Source organism: Myiozetetes cayanensis, unplaced genomic scaffold, assembly GCF_022539395.1.
Source record: "Myiozetetes cayanensis isolate MyiCay16 unplaced genomic scaffold, myiCay2020 scf6-25, whole genome shotgun sequence".
Taxonomy (NCBI): domain Eukaryota; kingdom Metazoa; phylum Chordata; class Aves; order Passeriformes; family Tyrannidae; genus Myiozetetes; species Myiozetetes cayanensis.
The window spans coordinates 9,166,983-9,182,617 of NW_026087853.1; the positions used below are offsets into that span (position 1 = coordinate 9,166,983).

Sequence of the window (15,635 nt, forward strand, 5' to 3'; positions counted from 1 at the left end):
ACAGCTGTACCCCATGACCTCTGCAAGTGGCACTATGGTGCTACCACAGGAGATCCGGCCTCCAGAGCTTGCCCTTGGATAGAAGGGTAACTGGAGAAAATGAGTTAAGTCAACTTAAGCCACACAGCTCAGCAATTTTAACCAGACCTCTAAAAAAAGCCCAACAAGTTTATACTAACAATTCTGTGTATTCATCTGCTAAAGATTTCAAGGTAACACACTTCTCATGAAAGGTACAGTGTTTGTTAGTTCAGATCAAAGATCCAAGCTCAGCTTCCTCCTCCCAGTAACAAACCAAACTACTTCAGAAACCACAACTCCTAACAATAAGTAATGGATGTTCTGCTGCATCAGGGAACAATTCAATGTATTTGACACCACAACAGTCAAACTACAGATACGTTTTTATCAATTCTCTTCCTGTGACTAGAATGGGAAATACCTATTCTTCTCCTTGTTCTGGCAAAGGCTCCCTCCTACCCAAACGTTTGTATACTGACAGATACATTCAATTCCAAAAGTGCTGATAAACCTCTAAAAATGTGTTCAGACTACTCTGAAAAATGTCAGATTGAGAATGTGTTTCTTCAGATCATGATTAAAACACAACCCTCAGTTTTTTTCATCAATTTATTTTTAAAAATTAGAGCTTTACATACTTAATTGAACATTAAGACAATCAGTAATAGTGTGATTCCAACTTTTAAATTCTGTTTTTAACAATCAAAAGTATATGGTTTATGTTCATCAGTGCCTTTGACTAAGCTTAAAAATAATCCAAGAGAGTGAAGGACAAGGAGAGGAAAAGGTTTCCTGCCAGTCTCAACAGTTTGAGGATGCCCTTGCATCCTTTGAGTCATCCTGTATCAGGCATGGTGTGGTACATTTTTTGTCTCAACTTTTTTGAGCGAAGTTGGATCCTTCACCCCCCTGACAGGTACCCGGTTAAGGACAGGTCAGAGTACAATGCTAAGTTTGCAACCAGGGGAAGAAAAGGCCAAGTACATCTAAAGTTACAGCCAATTTTTGGTTTTAAATTAAACTGATCATCATCAAGCATCCCATGGTGCAACTTTTACTTTTGGGTGATTAGCTAAGACATAAGTGACCATACTGGGACCTGTAAGGAGGGTCCACCCCACATCCCATGTATGTCAATAGGTCAGAAGACTCTATCCTTCCCTTTCTGACAGTCCCCCAAAAATGGTATTCAAGCTACCTTGACAAACAAGAGCAACCAGAGGAACTCTGTCTGACCTTACCTTTCCAACCACACTTGCTAATAACTCTATAATGATGCAGCAAGCTTGCATATTGCTTTCTAAGATAAACTGGTCAGAGCAGGGTGAGGATTTGAAGAGGACGGTAAAATCACTTGGATTCCTGTGTCATTAAAAGATTTAAAAGACTGCATGGCTTATTAGTGACAACATAAGCACAAGGCAAGAGAGATTCTGTGCCTGAAGAAGACGTGGTGCTAGGCAGCACCCTGTATGGTGTTTCTCCACACAGGTCAAACACTAATCCGCAAATTTCTTTCCTCTAATGAGTATCACGCTGAATTCAAGTTTATATCAGGGTGGTATTACCATGCCACAATGGCTGTAGCAAGCCAAATACCAGCAAAAACCTTGAGAAAAAAACTCTGGACTATGAAATCTGGACAGTTGAACCTTGCACTAACACATGATTAGGATTCCCTGTGAAATGTAAGTACACAGAGCAAAAAGCACAGAACACTGTAAAAGAATCACCAGTCTGAATCTGAATGAGGAGGAAAAATGCTTATTTTAATGCAGATTTAATCCCTACCTTCTTTTCCTTTTGGTATAGTAAGTAGCCTCCATGGACTTATTTTTCATTAAGATAAACAGAGGTCTGATCTATAGCACCCAGAAGAGCACGTTTCTTGCCAAGGCAGACTCAGAATGCTATGAAAGCATTCTGGATTACATCTAACACATACTTACAATGAAACTGAAATACAGTTTACTGAAACTAAACAGAGATTATGAGAAAACATGAAAGGGACATTAACAACTTGATTTTCAGAACTGTATGAGGGCCCAGTATGTAATCAAAATAATTTGGCTAACAGGTTGAGGTCTAATACATAATCAATGTAATTAGGCTGAGAAGCTGAATTTAATTTAGTCTCTTAAGAAGAGAACTGAAATCAAAGATCAAGGAGTCAAAATGGGTGGAGAGAAGTTAAAGAACCTTCCATGCAGTATTTTTCCCACTGCAGTAACTTCAAAGTAGTAGGATAACCTCTGAACACTTCAGGAATCTTGAACACTACCATGGAGCTCTCTTCTTTGCAGATCTTCATTTACTGTTTTGGGGGTGGGAACAAGGACAGATCATATCTGGCATATGACCCAGCTGCCATCACCCTGGTACCCATATCCACAGCATACCTGCAGGAGGTGAGCTGGTGATGGTAGATGAGCAGCTGGGACCAAGGCAAGTTGTTCAAGGCAGACACTACCAGGAGAGCACTATTTTTCACCTGATTTCAATGCTGTGTTGTTAACAGCAGCAGTTCAACATGCCTTCCAAGAGGCTAACATCAGAAAAAACTCTAGTTATCAATGGTATTAAAGGTAAGGCCTGACAGAGCTATCCAGGTAATTTGCAGCACTTCTAGTTCATTCAAGGGTCCAATCACTAGTAGGGAGTTTGTTATGGAGTGATAAGCCATGATCTTTAGCACCAGTATTTTCAATCTACACTCAGTGCAAACTATACAGAGCTTGATACAGAGTCAGCTGGACACACAAAAAGGAGCACTGATCCCATAAACAACACAGTTAAAAACAGCAGGGAAATGACATGCTTGTTGGGTACCATTTTGGACAGCAAATGTTTCTGAGGTTCTTTGCTGAAGATTCTTGCTAGTATGCCATTATTGTTCACTAGTTTTACCACCACAAGACTGTTTGGAGAGACAGTTTAGGGAGGAGTCTCTGGAGATGCAGCTTATGGTGCTGAAGGCTTTGGCTGGTTTCACAGAGATGTTTAGATGTTTATTGGGTTTTGTTTGTTGTTTTTCCTCAACAAAATCATCTGCCAGAACTATACCTGGATTGTCTGCTGGAATGCTCTTTGCAGCTGACCTTCTAGCAAATATGCTTACTAATGTTAAAGACTGTCTCAGTAGTTGACATACACTGGATAGTCCTATGGTAGTCTCAGCATAAATTACCATGTTTTTACTATATCAAGAATTGCATCCTAAAGCTTTGAGGATCCATGTTGTTATAATGATAAGCAAAAAGATTAACCTTTCAATAGGGTGATGATGACAAAGTTGATATATTTTAGCACACTGTAATCAGCACTCGTTGATTTATGTTGTAGTACTTGTTTAGCAACTGTGATTTTGCATTTACATATAGCAATGCTACTGCTGGCTATTCCTGATGTCTAACAACAGAGTCCCATTAGTGTTTTGTCTGAGACAGCATGGAGTATGCTGAAGTGCAGCAATGACTGGGACATGCCCTATAGGAAGTGAAGGCCACCCAGCCCTTTTCACTGTGGAGGGGCGCCCACAGCAAACTTTACAGTCACAAACCACTTCAGAAGATTGATCTACAGCTGCTGAAACTCTTCTGCCTTTCTTGCTGCTGTTTATTTTTCATAACACAAAGCACTGCTTGTATTTCCTGTTAGCTGCTTATACACAGGGCTCCAATTTTATCTTCTAAAGAATTGTATCATCACAGCTTTGTGTAACAGACTTGACTTGCAACACACCAAACCAATCTGATGTCTCAGCTCAGTGTACTGCATCCTTGACATAAACACACTTTTACATTCATAATTAAATATCAGTAGCATAAGGCTTGTTTTCCATTTGTTTCTTGTAAACTTAATTTTATTTAAACTAGTTTACTCCAGGACCAAACCAATATTTGAGTCCTTTCAGTCAGAGATCAGATCTGCAGCCTGAGGTTGCAGAGCACTGGCAAAGATGAGAGGCTCAGGCTGTAAGAGGATTCACTCTGCTTTGCGTTTGCTGAAACACCACCATCAGTGAGCATCTGGTACTTCACAAACACAGACAGCAATGCAACACTTGTTTCCTAATGTATCTTCTATAATGAAACTTCAAAGTACCAAATGGCCTTAGGAAAAAAAAATTGTTACCTGCAACCACCAGATAACTAATTAATGTGATTTTAACCAGATAATGTCCTACATATCAAAACCTTCACATAAGGTTTAAATTACTTTAGTTCTTCATTTTCATTTGTAACTTCTCCCTGATCAGCCTGAGACACCCTTTTACTTTCAAAAAAACCCAAAAAACCAAAACAACAAAGAAACCTCAAGCCAACAAAAACTATCTTTGTACTTCTTTATATATATATATACACACACACATATATATAAAAGGCTCACACATTTGAAGGAAAACACACACTCACTCTTTCGCTTTAGTCACCAACTCCTGTACCCTACTGTAAATGTTAATTATATAAAGCTACTGATAAGCTAAGGCTACTGCACTTGTGGCTTTACCACTGATGTCTATTCTTGTGCTCCCTGGTCCATTCATAGCAGCTTCTCTCACTTCACACACTTATACTGAAATATTTTTTCCCTTTGCCTCCTGCCCACCAATTTGGTATTTGTATTAGATGCTATTTGAGAGAGTTTCAGCCCACGACAAGTAACCAGATCCAGTGGAAGGTGTCCCTGCCCATGGCAGGAGAGTTGGAACTGGATGATCTTTACCATCCCTTCCAACTCAGACCATTCTGATTCTATGAATAATAACCTTAACCACTTCTACAGAACTGTTACACCAAATCATTTTATCTTTGGCTCATATAATGCTTTTATTTTACATATCACTGCAGAAGCTTACTTGTCAGTATTTCAGACTGCTAAATTAAGCAGTGATGAGGAAGTACAGAAAACTCACTATAAAGGTGTAGCAAATGATAACATTTGGCAGTCATCTTTTAGTCCTTTAAAATGTATATTCTGGAATAATCCAGGACTTTTTTCCCTAGGTTGTTATTTTTTAAATTTTTTTTAATGGCTCTGAAAGCCTGTTGAGGGGGAACAATACACAAACAAAAATAACCAAAAGCTCTTATCCCATTTCTAGAATTATTCTGGTTTCAAATGAAATTGGGGAGGAGGGAGGAAATACAAGATATGATGTTTTTAAAGTCTGAACATATGGGTGGATTCAGCAGTTACCTGGTTATTCTTACTATTTGTATTCTCTTTAGGATAACTACATTAATAATTCTGTATTACACTAACGTACATCTGAGTCCTCTCTAAGGAGTGGTAGGCCTTTACTCTTACAAAAAAACTTAAGGCAAATAATTTGAAACAAAGGATGAAAAGGATGCTTTCGGTTTACAAAATGCTGATATCTATTTTTAAAAGTCACTTTGCTGCTTTTGACTAGAACAGCCTTTGCCTTCATTGCTGTGCTTCCACTCAGGAAGGATTCAGAGCGTTTGAAAGCACGATTAGAAAGCAGAGGATAGCAAGTACTAAAACAAACCACACAGTCCTCACACCTCATGTTACACAAGTAGTTGTCAGCCTTGCGTAAGAAGTAGAAGGGTATAGGATCCTGTTTTCAGAAGCATCTCATTTTAAGTAACAAAATACTTGAGTGCAGCAGCGTTTGGTACATTTTAATATTTCCATTAGTTTTAAAAGCATAGTATTAAAGTTACATAACAAGCCCTGCTAAGGTACCCTCCTCCATTAGTCAGTATTTAGGTGCGTTTGCTTTGAACACAGAAGGAAATTTCAGTTCCCAACACCAAAAAGGCAAGATGCTAATAAAAATTGGAAACAGAAAATTGCAGGAGTTAAAGACAAACAAGAAGTTGCATAGACACTTTAAGAGTAACACATAGTGCATCTTTCTAGTCAGCAAATAGCACCTCACTTAGTACTAAGGGTGTATTCACTTGCTACATTTAAGTATTTTTTAATGGTTATATCAACCCATTAAAATAATCTCTCTAGGAAAGAAAATCAGAACCGCAAGCAGTGACCAAAAATTAGTTTTCAAATTAATTTCTTCAAGAAGTTGGCACACCAGTTGAAAACCAAACAAACCCACTCCAAAACCCACAGACTTTATTTCCCATCAGCCATGCAACTGATATAAGAGACAATCCATCCCAACTTTATATGGAGTTCTGGTTTCAAGTCCCGTTTTGCTAATGTTAAAAGTGAAATCTCCAAACTATATACCTAGAAAGCTTCACAAAACAGAAGGTCTAGCACTGTCCATTTATAATCCTTCTGTGGTTCAAATTTGAGGGGACTAGTTGTTCAAAATTTCAATTTTATTTCGTAATGTGAGTAACTTTTCTTCCAAATGAAAGACCACCAATTTTCAAATCAGCTTTATTGACTGCATGGGACTGACTCACAACAGCACTGGCTATTCTCCCTGTCAGTCCAGCTGGGGCATTCTACTGAACACACACTGAAGAAACAGCCAGGGTTCAGCCAGGACTGGTAAGTGATGATGATTACGCCAAGCACAACACAATGATTTGGTCCACTGAAAACCTGGTGGTTTGGGGGTGCTTTATTACAGGCTATCAGCCATTCCTAATCTAGACAGCTATATAACTCAAACTGAGAGTGCATAGGGAGTACTATGAAAACCCTTAATACACTGTTTTAAGCTATAAATAAATTTATATTTAACTTCAGGCATTAATTAAAAGATATACATCCAGTCTATGCTAAATGTATCTCTCAGTAAGGACACCAGCTTTTCTGAGGAATAAGTACACCTCAAAGACGCTGAATGCAATGTATCCAAAAATGCAGTGCCACTGAGTGACAGAGAATACCCAACTGGTGGGAGGCTGACACACCTGAAGGGCAGGATGCCATCCAGAGGGATCTGGACAAGCTTGACAAGAATCTCATGAGGTTTAGGAAGACCAAGTGTTGCACCTGGGTCGGGGCAACTCCAGTTGTCAACTCAGACTGGGGGATGAACAGATTGAGAGCAGCCCTGCCAAGGAGGACAAGGGGGTGCTGATGGGTGAGAGGTTGATGTGAGCTGGCAATGTGTGCTGGCAGTCCAGAAAGACTATCGTGTCCTGGGCTGAATCAAAACCAGTGCAGGTCAAGGGAGAGGATTCTGACCCTCTGCTCTGCTCTGGGGAGACTCCACCTGGAGTGCTGCATCCAACTCTGGAGTCATGCCATGAAGGACATGAACCTGTTGGAGTGAGGCTAGAGGAGGCCTCCAAGATTATGAGAGGGATGGAACACCTCTCCTATGAGGAAAGGATGAGAGAATTGGATTTGTTCAGCCTGGAGAAGAGAAGATTTTGGGGTGACCTAATTGCAGCCTTCCAGTACCTGAAGGGAGCCTACAGGAAAGGTATACTGAAACTTTTTACAAGAGCATGTAGTGACCGGACAAGGGGGAATGGTTTGAAACTGAGAGTAGGTTTAGATCGAATATCTGGAAGTTCTTGACTGCAAGGGTGGTGAGACATTGGAATGGGTTGTCCAGAGAATTTGTGGATGCCCATCCCTGGCAGTGTTCAAGGCAAGGCTGGATGGGGCTTTGAGCAACCTGGTCCAGCAGAAGCTGTCCCTGCCCACAGCAGGGGCATTGGAACTAGATGATCTTTAAGCTCCCTTCCAACCCAAACCATTCTATGATTCAATGACTGAACAACAGTAATTGAAAAGAGTTAAATGATGGATGCTTTATACAAATGATAATAAATATGTAACTACGACAAGAAAGTATTTCCAGAAATTATCTAGGAGTAGTCCCAATATAAAACAACCCCAAAACTTTTGGAAAGGGATTCTCCCCTCTCCAATCCCCAAACCTCAAGCTCCTCTGCTGCGGTCCCTAATGAGCTGCCTAATTAGTACTTACTTGTGCCAAGACTTTGAAGTATAACCTAAAAAATTCTGAAGTAGAAAAATCTAGCCACAAGCTGGACACTGTATAACAGTCTCCATGCAACATCTTGAAGATCAGATACATTTGTTTCTCAGGGTAAATAGCACCACAATGCAAAACACAAACAGTAAACATGAGAAAAATAATCAATAGAATATAGAAAATATTGAGTCAACTTTCTAAATAGCTTGCTGATGATGATCACAGAATTTTGTTAATACAAAAATGCTGAATTTATTGCTTTTGTCTATTTGTTGTTTTCCTTTAAATATTAGGATACTTCTACATATGATCTCTGCTAAGAAACCCAAGCAAAACCACTGGCACTGTTTCCCTATTCCTTTTGCAGTTTCTTATTTTTAAGGAAAATAACAATCGTAAGTGGTCATGGAATCAGGAATCAGTAAAAGTAGTAGCAAGAATACTGACAGTCTTTCCCCACCATGTGCTGTCTGATACAGGAAAGTTGATGATGGAAGACTGAATAGCCACCTCTCAAAGTTCTTTCAGAAAGATGAAAACCCTTACTTCTGATGAAGTATTTTGAAGATGGCTTATTAAAGAGAGATTTCTGTAATTTTTTGGTAATTCTACTATCAAAAACGTTGAATAGCCTAAGAAATTAATTTTTAAATAAAAAGGGCTTCAAAAAGCAGGGAAGAAAAACTTCTGAAAACAAAGCCTGACAAAATTGCTGCACTGGAAGTTATTAACAATGTTTAGTATATCTGCTGAAAAGTGATGGCTGTGAGACAGTGGCAAGACAGAATTTTTTAAAAATTGGTTTCAATAGCAATTACAGTCCAACATGAGCAACACATGCTGTCGATACATGAAGCTATTTCTTGCAAAGCAAGAAAAAAGGCCAATGCAGTTTGTATTTTATTACATTTTGATTTGTCTGTATTACAAAAACCACAACAAAATACCTTTAAAGTAGAAAGAAGCAACCAGAGCAGCACATGGAAACAATGAGAATACAGTAACACACATATGCTCCTCAAAACCACATTAGCCTTCCGTTTGCTGCTCTGCACGGCAGAAGAACAAGTCATGATTTCTGTTCTCATTTGCTGCAATTTACCCAGCTGGTACTGTCTTAAACAACAAAAATACTCTTTCCCTTCTACAGACTACTCAGAAGCTAAATTAATACGATTTTAAATTTAGAAGTTTTATGCCTTCTAAAGCCAGTCCAGCCAGACCTAGAAGATGCCATCACTCCCAGTCACCTACTGTTGTCCAGTATGAAAGGTTACCAGCTACTTCTGGCCCTTCCATCCCCCAGGTGACTCTCAGCAGTGAATCAGTTGTCCAAGTGCTCCTGGACCGTTTCAGTGACTGGTGAAAAGTGCAAGATTTAGCACACACCTTCCCACAGAACTAAGAGTATATAGGGTTCAAATTTTAACTTCCTTCCCCTGTGGCAGTATTTGAAAACCACTGCTAAAGTAGTGCCTTTGAATTATTATAAGTGTTAGGTTTTGCTAGAGATAGAAAAAAGTGATGTTTCTCAACAATCATTAACTATTACCAAGCTGCCTCTTTCTAAAGAAATTAGACAATTTCTTAACTCAAAAGTAGACCTCCACACTCCTGTGACAAAACAGAACTCCACACCAAAGCTTATCAATGAGGCAAGTGCATTTCTGGCGTTTCTGTCACAAAAAGAACAGAAGATGGAAACAGAGAAGGACAGTCTAAGTGACAGAGGTCCTCCTATCTAGGGGATATGAAGCAGGGTTTGGAGAGGGGGGAGGAAGTATCTAAGTATAACAATATAAGAAACAAGTCAATTACATCATTAATAATATGAAACCAATTTTTACACAATACCCAGTTAAGCAACCTTCTAAGCCACATACTGGCTTAAAGAAAAGTATACCAGAATGGAAAACCACACATTTACTGCTTCTGAATCTCTCCCCTTGAGCATCAACTGCTGTCTACACAGCAAATGAGAGGAGAGGTCCATATTACTTCACACGTTGCAAGGCCTTTTCAGTATTACATCAAGTAACCAAGGCACAGCCAATGCAAGAACCCTCAGTTTAAGTCATTTTCACCCTCTTTCAGCATAAGCATTCTGACCTGGCACACCAGGAGTCATTTCAATCCCTTTTCAAACTTGCTCTACAGCTTCAATCAACTGAAATCTCATTTCTCTGACTGCAAGACAGGAAAAACACGTGTTCACTTTTGTAAATATTAAGATCTGTTGTACTTTTTTATCTATAGAAGTTCAAGGCATCATGAATTTCGTGAAGTGCTATAAAAGCGTCTATAAATAAAGTATTTGTGGGATGCTGCTGCTTGTGTTGTCCCTGTTCTTTGAACAGCAGACGGTTTCTAGTCTTTACAATCTGCCATTTGCATTAAATTCATTTGCATCAAATGCATATGCATCAAATGCATTTTGAGAAACAAAAAGCTGAAACGAATCAGCATAATTCCAAACCTACTCATAGTCTAGAAGAGGATTTCTAAAAAGCCATGTTAAAACATATGTGCAAGGAAACATGAAGAAACCCTTCTTTAAAGAAAAAAGAAACCTAAAAATGTATTAGAGTGTGCTCCAGATTATGTCTGTATTTACTAATCTTCACTATGTTAGCAAATAGCCTCCTTTCTGCTCATATAAGCTCTGGCTAACATACATCATGATTACAGCCAGCCACGTTAGAATGCAAAGTCTACATTATTATTTGTGTGCAATTACTCTATTAATTAAGTTAATGAGTCGAGCACTGAGGTGTTCAAAATTATATGGAGACTAATGCCCACTGGGAATTACAAACATACGACATGTGCCAGTCACATTCCCAGTTCCTTTCCCATTCTGCCCCTATTCACATATGATTAAGTATCACAGACAAGTAAACTGTACCGGTCATTGGGAATTCTACCCAGAAGGACAAAAGAAACACTGCATGAATACTGAAATATATTCTCCTATTGAGACTCATCTCTCTCAAATTTTAAGTCTAAAAAATAAAAAGCCAGATCTGCAAACACAGAAAGAAATGTCAAACAAACCCACATATACACTTTCAGCTAACATTTAAAGTTCTTGGTTTATTAACTATGGGAGCTTATATTCTATCCTGGAGTACCAAGAGGGAATAAAAAAAAAAAAAAAACCAACAAAAAAATCAGTCTTGGTCTAGCAACTTCTCATTCAGAAGCTTGAGAAAATAAGTAGTCAACAAATGTCCAGCAAAGACGCTGATAATGATGATCCTTACAACTGCACAGGAATTAAAATTATGGCCAAGAAGTGACACTGTTTTTAACATCACAGCAATATACTATAAATGCAGAACATACGACAATAAAGTACATCTATTTACACCATTATAAACATCTACATGGATATATTTCCCATTTCATTCTACGAGCTTCCCTAGTAGGTAAGATCCCTTCTGGTACCGAGGTTCCCTCCATCAAAACTCAACCACTCTTACCTGAATTTGCCAAAATACTTTTACTTGATGACTTTATTAATTTATGACAGTAGCATGAATCTTTCTGCTCAACACACAAACTGGAACTCACTGAAGTGCATCAGAAAGCATATAATAAATATTCCCACCCACCTATCCCTAACAGTCATTTCTGAGCAGGAAAAACAGTAAAGCTGGATGAGTATTTTGTTCTCCAACATTATCTGTCAGCATCAAGACATGTGGTTTAGAGGCTGAAATACATAAGCTTTTCAGTACAACATTTTACATTTAAGCTAGTATGAATATTTTAAAGAAAATTTCAGGAAAACCACCTGAACACTAGATTCTAAATGCAGCAGAACTACTGATTCTGAGTTTCTGAATTAATGTGGGAAAGGGAGTGAATAATGATTTAATCGACCCCTTTCAAGTTGCTGTGCCTTGCTGGTGGGCAAAACAGAGAGCAATGCAGACGGAAAAAAAATCAGCATCTACAACACAATAATCAGTCAAAAATGGAACACTCCATCGTATACCTATAAAAAGAAACCACATAACAAAACAGCTGGCAGCCTTTGATTAAGCCAAAGGTCTCCTGACAATATAACAGGTTACTGACACTTAACTGACACGCCAACATTGACAGTTTGAGAGAAGGGACCTCTGGGAATTACAGAGAATGATAAAAACTACAGTGAACAACTGGAAGACAAGCCCAAACCTTTACTGTAACACTAGAAAATAAGACAGATGCACATCCCATGACCAAAAAAGGAAACAGACGAGTATTAAAGATTGTAGCAAGCAAATATTTATTTACTCTAAATAAAACTGACTTCCTTAAAAGCTTCTTCTTTTATCTTGTCAAATACCAGGGCAGTTGTTCACAGTCACTTTCCCTCAAAACCACCTATCATGTCAAAATTATGACGATCTAGAAAAACTTAAAGCACTCTTTAAAAGTCATGACAAATTAGTGTGAAAAAATGCTACATATTTTAATAATATTTACCTCATGGTCTTGGTTATCTTGTCCATCTTTGCCACTTTTTCCACTCTTGACTGATTTTGTAGGTTCCTTAAAAAAAAAAAAGTTTGCAGTCTCAGTTTTTCTAAAAAGAAGATCTAGACAGATTTTCAAGTCAAGAAATCAGGTCTTTTAGACACTCACTAAAAGTAATAAAATTGACAGAAAGAAAACTATACTGTTTTATTGGAAGACCTTAATACCGAACTATCAATCCCTACAAGGCTGCCTTAAACATTTTTTTTCTGTAGAAAGGCTTTGGAATTTTATTTATGCCTCAAAATTCACCCGTAAAGACAAGCTTTCCACAGGTGAGCAGGTAGAGACAAAGAATGCAAGTGATTTGAACCATGTCTGTGAACTTGCTCTCTTCAGTTTACAGCTTCAGAAATATTTATATTTAATTTAGCTTTGAAATCAGTATGAGTATAGTACACATTTTACACTTCATTATTTTGTCTATTCTAGGAACTAGAAAGTATCGTATTAGAAGGGAGCCCACAACTCACTTTTCTCTCTCACAGCATCCTACTTAACTCGCATCCTTCACCTTCAGCATACTTTTGACATACGTTACTCTCAGAAAAGTGAAAGAAAGTTTCAACGTTTTTAACGTCAAAGGTGCCAAGAATATTGGGAAAAAAAATTAAAGCGAACAAACCCCCACAAACCACAACACCCAACTTCCCTACGTCTAATTTTAAAGCGATGTTGACAAACTAAAAGACAAACAGGATCCAGCAAACGGGAGCGGTCGAGAGGGCCGGCAGCTGGATGAGGCAGACAGCACACTTCGCTGTCTCTGACTTGCACTCACATGGCTAATTGCCTCTCACACAAAACAGAGTGCGATCCAGCTAACTTCCTGCTGGATTTACAAGTTTTCTGCCATCATTACTCGTGCAAGCCCCTTTCGTGGCCGCCAGACAAATCCCACCCGGGTGCGGCGGCGGAGCCTGAGGCGAAGTGGGGCCAAAGATCCTCTCCTATTGTCAGGAAAAGGAGCTGAAAGACTCCCGAGAGGCGATTAGCGCTCCTGGGATACTTATGGAGATCCCCCAAGCACAACTCCCACCGCAGCCTGAGCTACGCAGCAGCCAAACTTCCCGTGATGGGGCGCGGGAGAGCAGCTGTGGGGAAAGACCCCCCACACAGCCCTGCCTGGAAAATACCCCTTCCCGCTCCCCAACACCCCCGGGCCGAGCCCAGCGAGACCTCCTCTCCCCGCTCAGCCTCCGTCAGCCGCGGCCGAGCAGGACACGCTTCCCATCCCCTCCCTCCCGCACTCCCCCGCACGCCGAAACCGCGGCCGCCCCCACCGAGGCGACACCGGGACCCGCATCGGCACCCCCGGCCTAGGCCCCGCCGGGAGCTGCCCCTTCCCCAGCGCCCAGCTCTGGGAGGAAGGCGGGGGCCGGCACACAGCTGTGAAGGAGGAGGGTATCCCTCGCCCGGCTCTGCCCCGCACCGGGGAGCGGGCGCCGCGCTCCGCTCGCCGCTGCCGCCCCCCGCCCCAGGCCCCTCCTCCTCCTCCTCCTCCTCCTCCTCCTCCCCGCGGGGCCTGCGCCCCACTGCCTCCCCACGGGGCTCGCCAACCCCCCAAACCCCTCCTCCCCGCCGCGACCCCCGGCCCGACTCACTTTCTCCTTCTTGTTTTTATTCGGCATGTCCGCGGAGGCGCAGCCCCCGCCGGCCCCGCTCGGCCCGCGCCGCGCCCGCGCCGCGCCCGCCCCGCGCTGCCGCCGCCGCCGCCGCCGCTCCCCCGCTCCGCGCCGGCCTCACCCCCCCTTCCTCCCCCGCCCGCGGGGACCGGACCGCGCCCGCCCATTGGCTGCGCGCGTCACGTGGGCCGCGCCTCGCGCCGCGTCATCCGCGCGGGCGGGGCTGAGGGCGCCCCCGCCCTCCCCCCTCCTCCCCGGAGCTCGGAGGGTCCGGGGCGCTCCCGGCGGGGTCGGGACGATGCCGGCGTGTCTGTTCGGGCCCCGGCCACGCCTCAGGGCGGCCCCGCGGGCTGAGTGGGGACAGTGGGGCGGGCTGAGGTGTCCTCAGTGCCCCGAGCCTCCGGCAGGCTCTTGCTCAGCCCGTGGGAAGCGGGGAATCGCTGCACGCCCCCCGCCCTGAGCCGCTCTGGGTAGTGAGAGACTCCGAGTGCCTGTCACTGGAGAGCGGGAATGTTAAGGAAAAAAAACACGAAAAAATCCTAACATAGGGCATACCCGACGCACGTTGGCCCTCTGGTAGAAACCCAGTGTGCCCGTCATCAGTTTGAGGACTTCAGAGCACGCTTGCAGTGTGCGGTGCGTGAGGAAAAGGTGAGCTCTGCGAAGTTGCAGCCTGGCTTCCTAACAGCATCTTTATCCCTTGTTAGCTTTTTAAAGCTTGAGTGCGGGTGTGTGTGTGTTTTCACGGTGCCCGCCTGTACCAGCGATAATTTTTTAAATTATCAATGAACAAATCGCTTTTTAATCTCTCAAAGGCAGAATGCAGAAAAGATCAGAACGATCTTGGACAAAAGAAATGTGTAGATACTTCATCTGGAAAATCTACAAATTGTATTTCTCACACTGCCAGATTAAGCCCCAAATTACTGTTAGCTGAGGAAAAAGTGCAGAGGACATTAATACTCATAATAATGCCAGGACATAAAGCATTTAAAATTTAGGTTGGACATACTTGCTAAATTCTAATTGTGCTGCACTGCTAAAGGACAGAAAAATTACAGCTTAATAAATACAGCATAAAAGTGAAATTGATCTCCTTCCTTACCCAACCTGTAAGTATCAAAGCCAGTATGAGCAAACAGCTATACTCTCCTTTTTGGGAACTGGGATTTCTAATAACCACTTGTGTCTGATGGGATGATATCTAACATCAGCTTGTATCCATTATATTTGAACACTGCTTTTGCTGTGGCAAAAAGGACAAAGAAACTTTCCCTTTCCCAGGCACTGCAAAGAAGTCTACTCACTATGGAGAGCTGCTTCCTCTTACTTCAGTCCCCTTCCTTTCCTGATTCTTAAGTGCTGGAAAACAAATCATGTCTGCCTCTTATCCTTTCCTTAATCTTCTCTGGTTTGAGGGTTTACAAATGCAGTGCAGTTATCACTATTGTGCCTCTGTTCATAGCCAGTCATGAATGAGTTACTACTAATAAATGAGGTTTCTGACCGACAGAATAAATGGATTTTGGGCATACTAAATGAGAGTAAAGGAAAGAAATCTA

At 41.6% G+C, this 15,635-nt stretch overlaps 1 protein-coding gene across 1 annotated transcript in view; it reads right to left on the reverse strand.

Annotated features, from left to right (window-relative positions):
- Positions 1-14,141, reverse strand: part of PPP2R5C (protein phosphatase 2 regulatory subunit B'gamma) — a 78,976-nt gene extending 64,835 nt beyond the window's left edge. Inside the window, exons 1-2 of the mRNA XM_050335514.1 lie at positions 14,053-14,141; positions 12,398-12,463 (exon numbers count right to left, since the gene is read on the reverse strand). Of these exons, the coding sequence (XP_050191471.1) occupies positions 12,398-12,463; positions 14,053-14,079 (93 nt within the window). The 5' untranslated portion in view covers positions 14,080-14,141. The remainder of the gene's footprint in view (positions 1-12,397; positions 12,464-14,052) is intronic.
- Between the last annotated feature and the right edge of the window lie 1,494 nt (positions 14,142-15,635).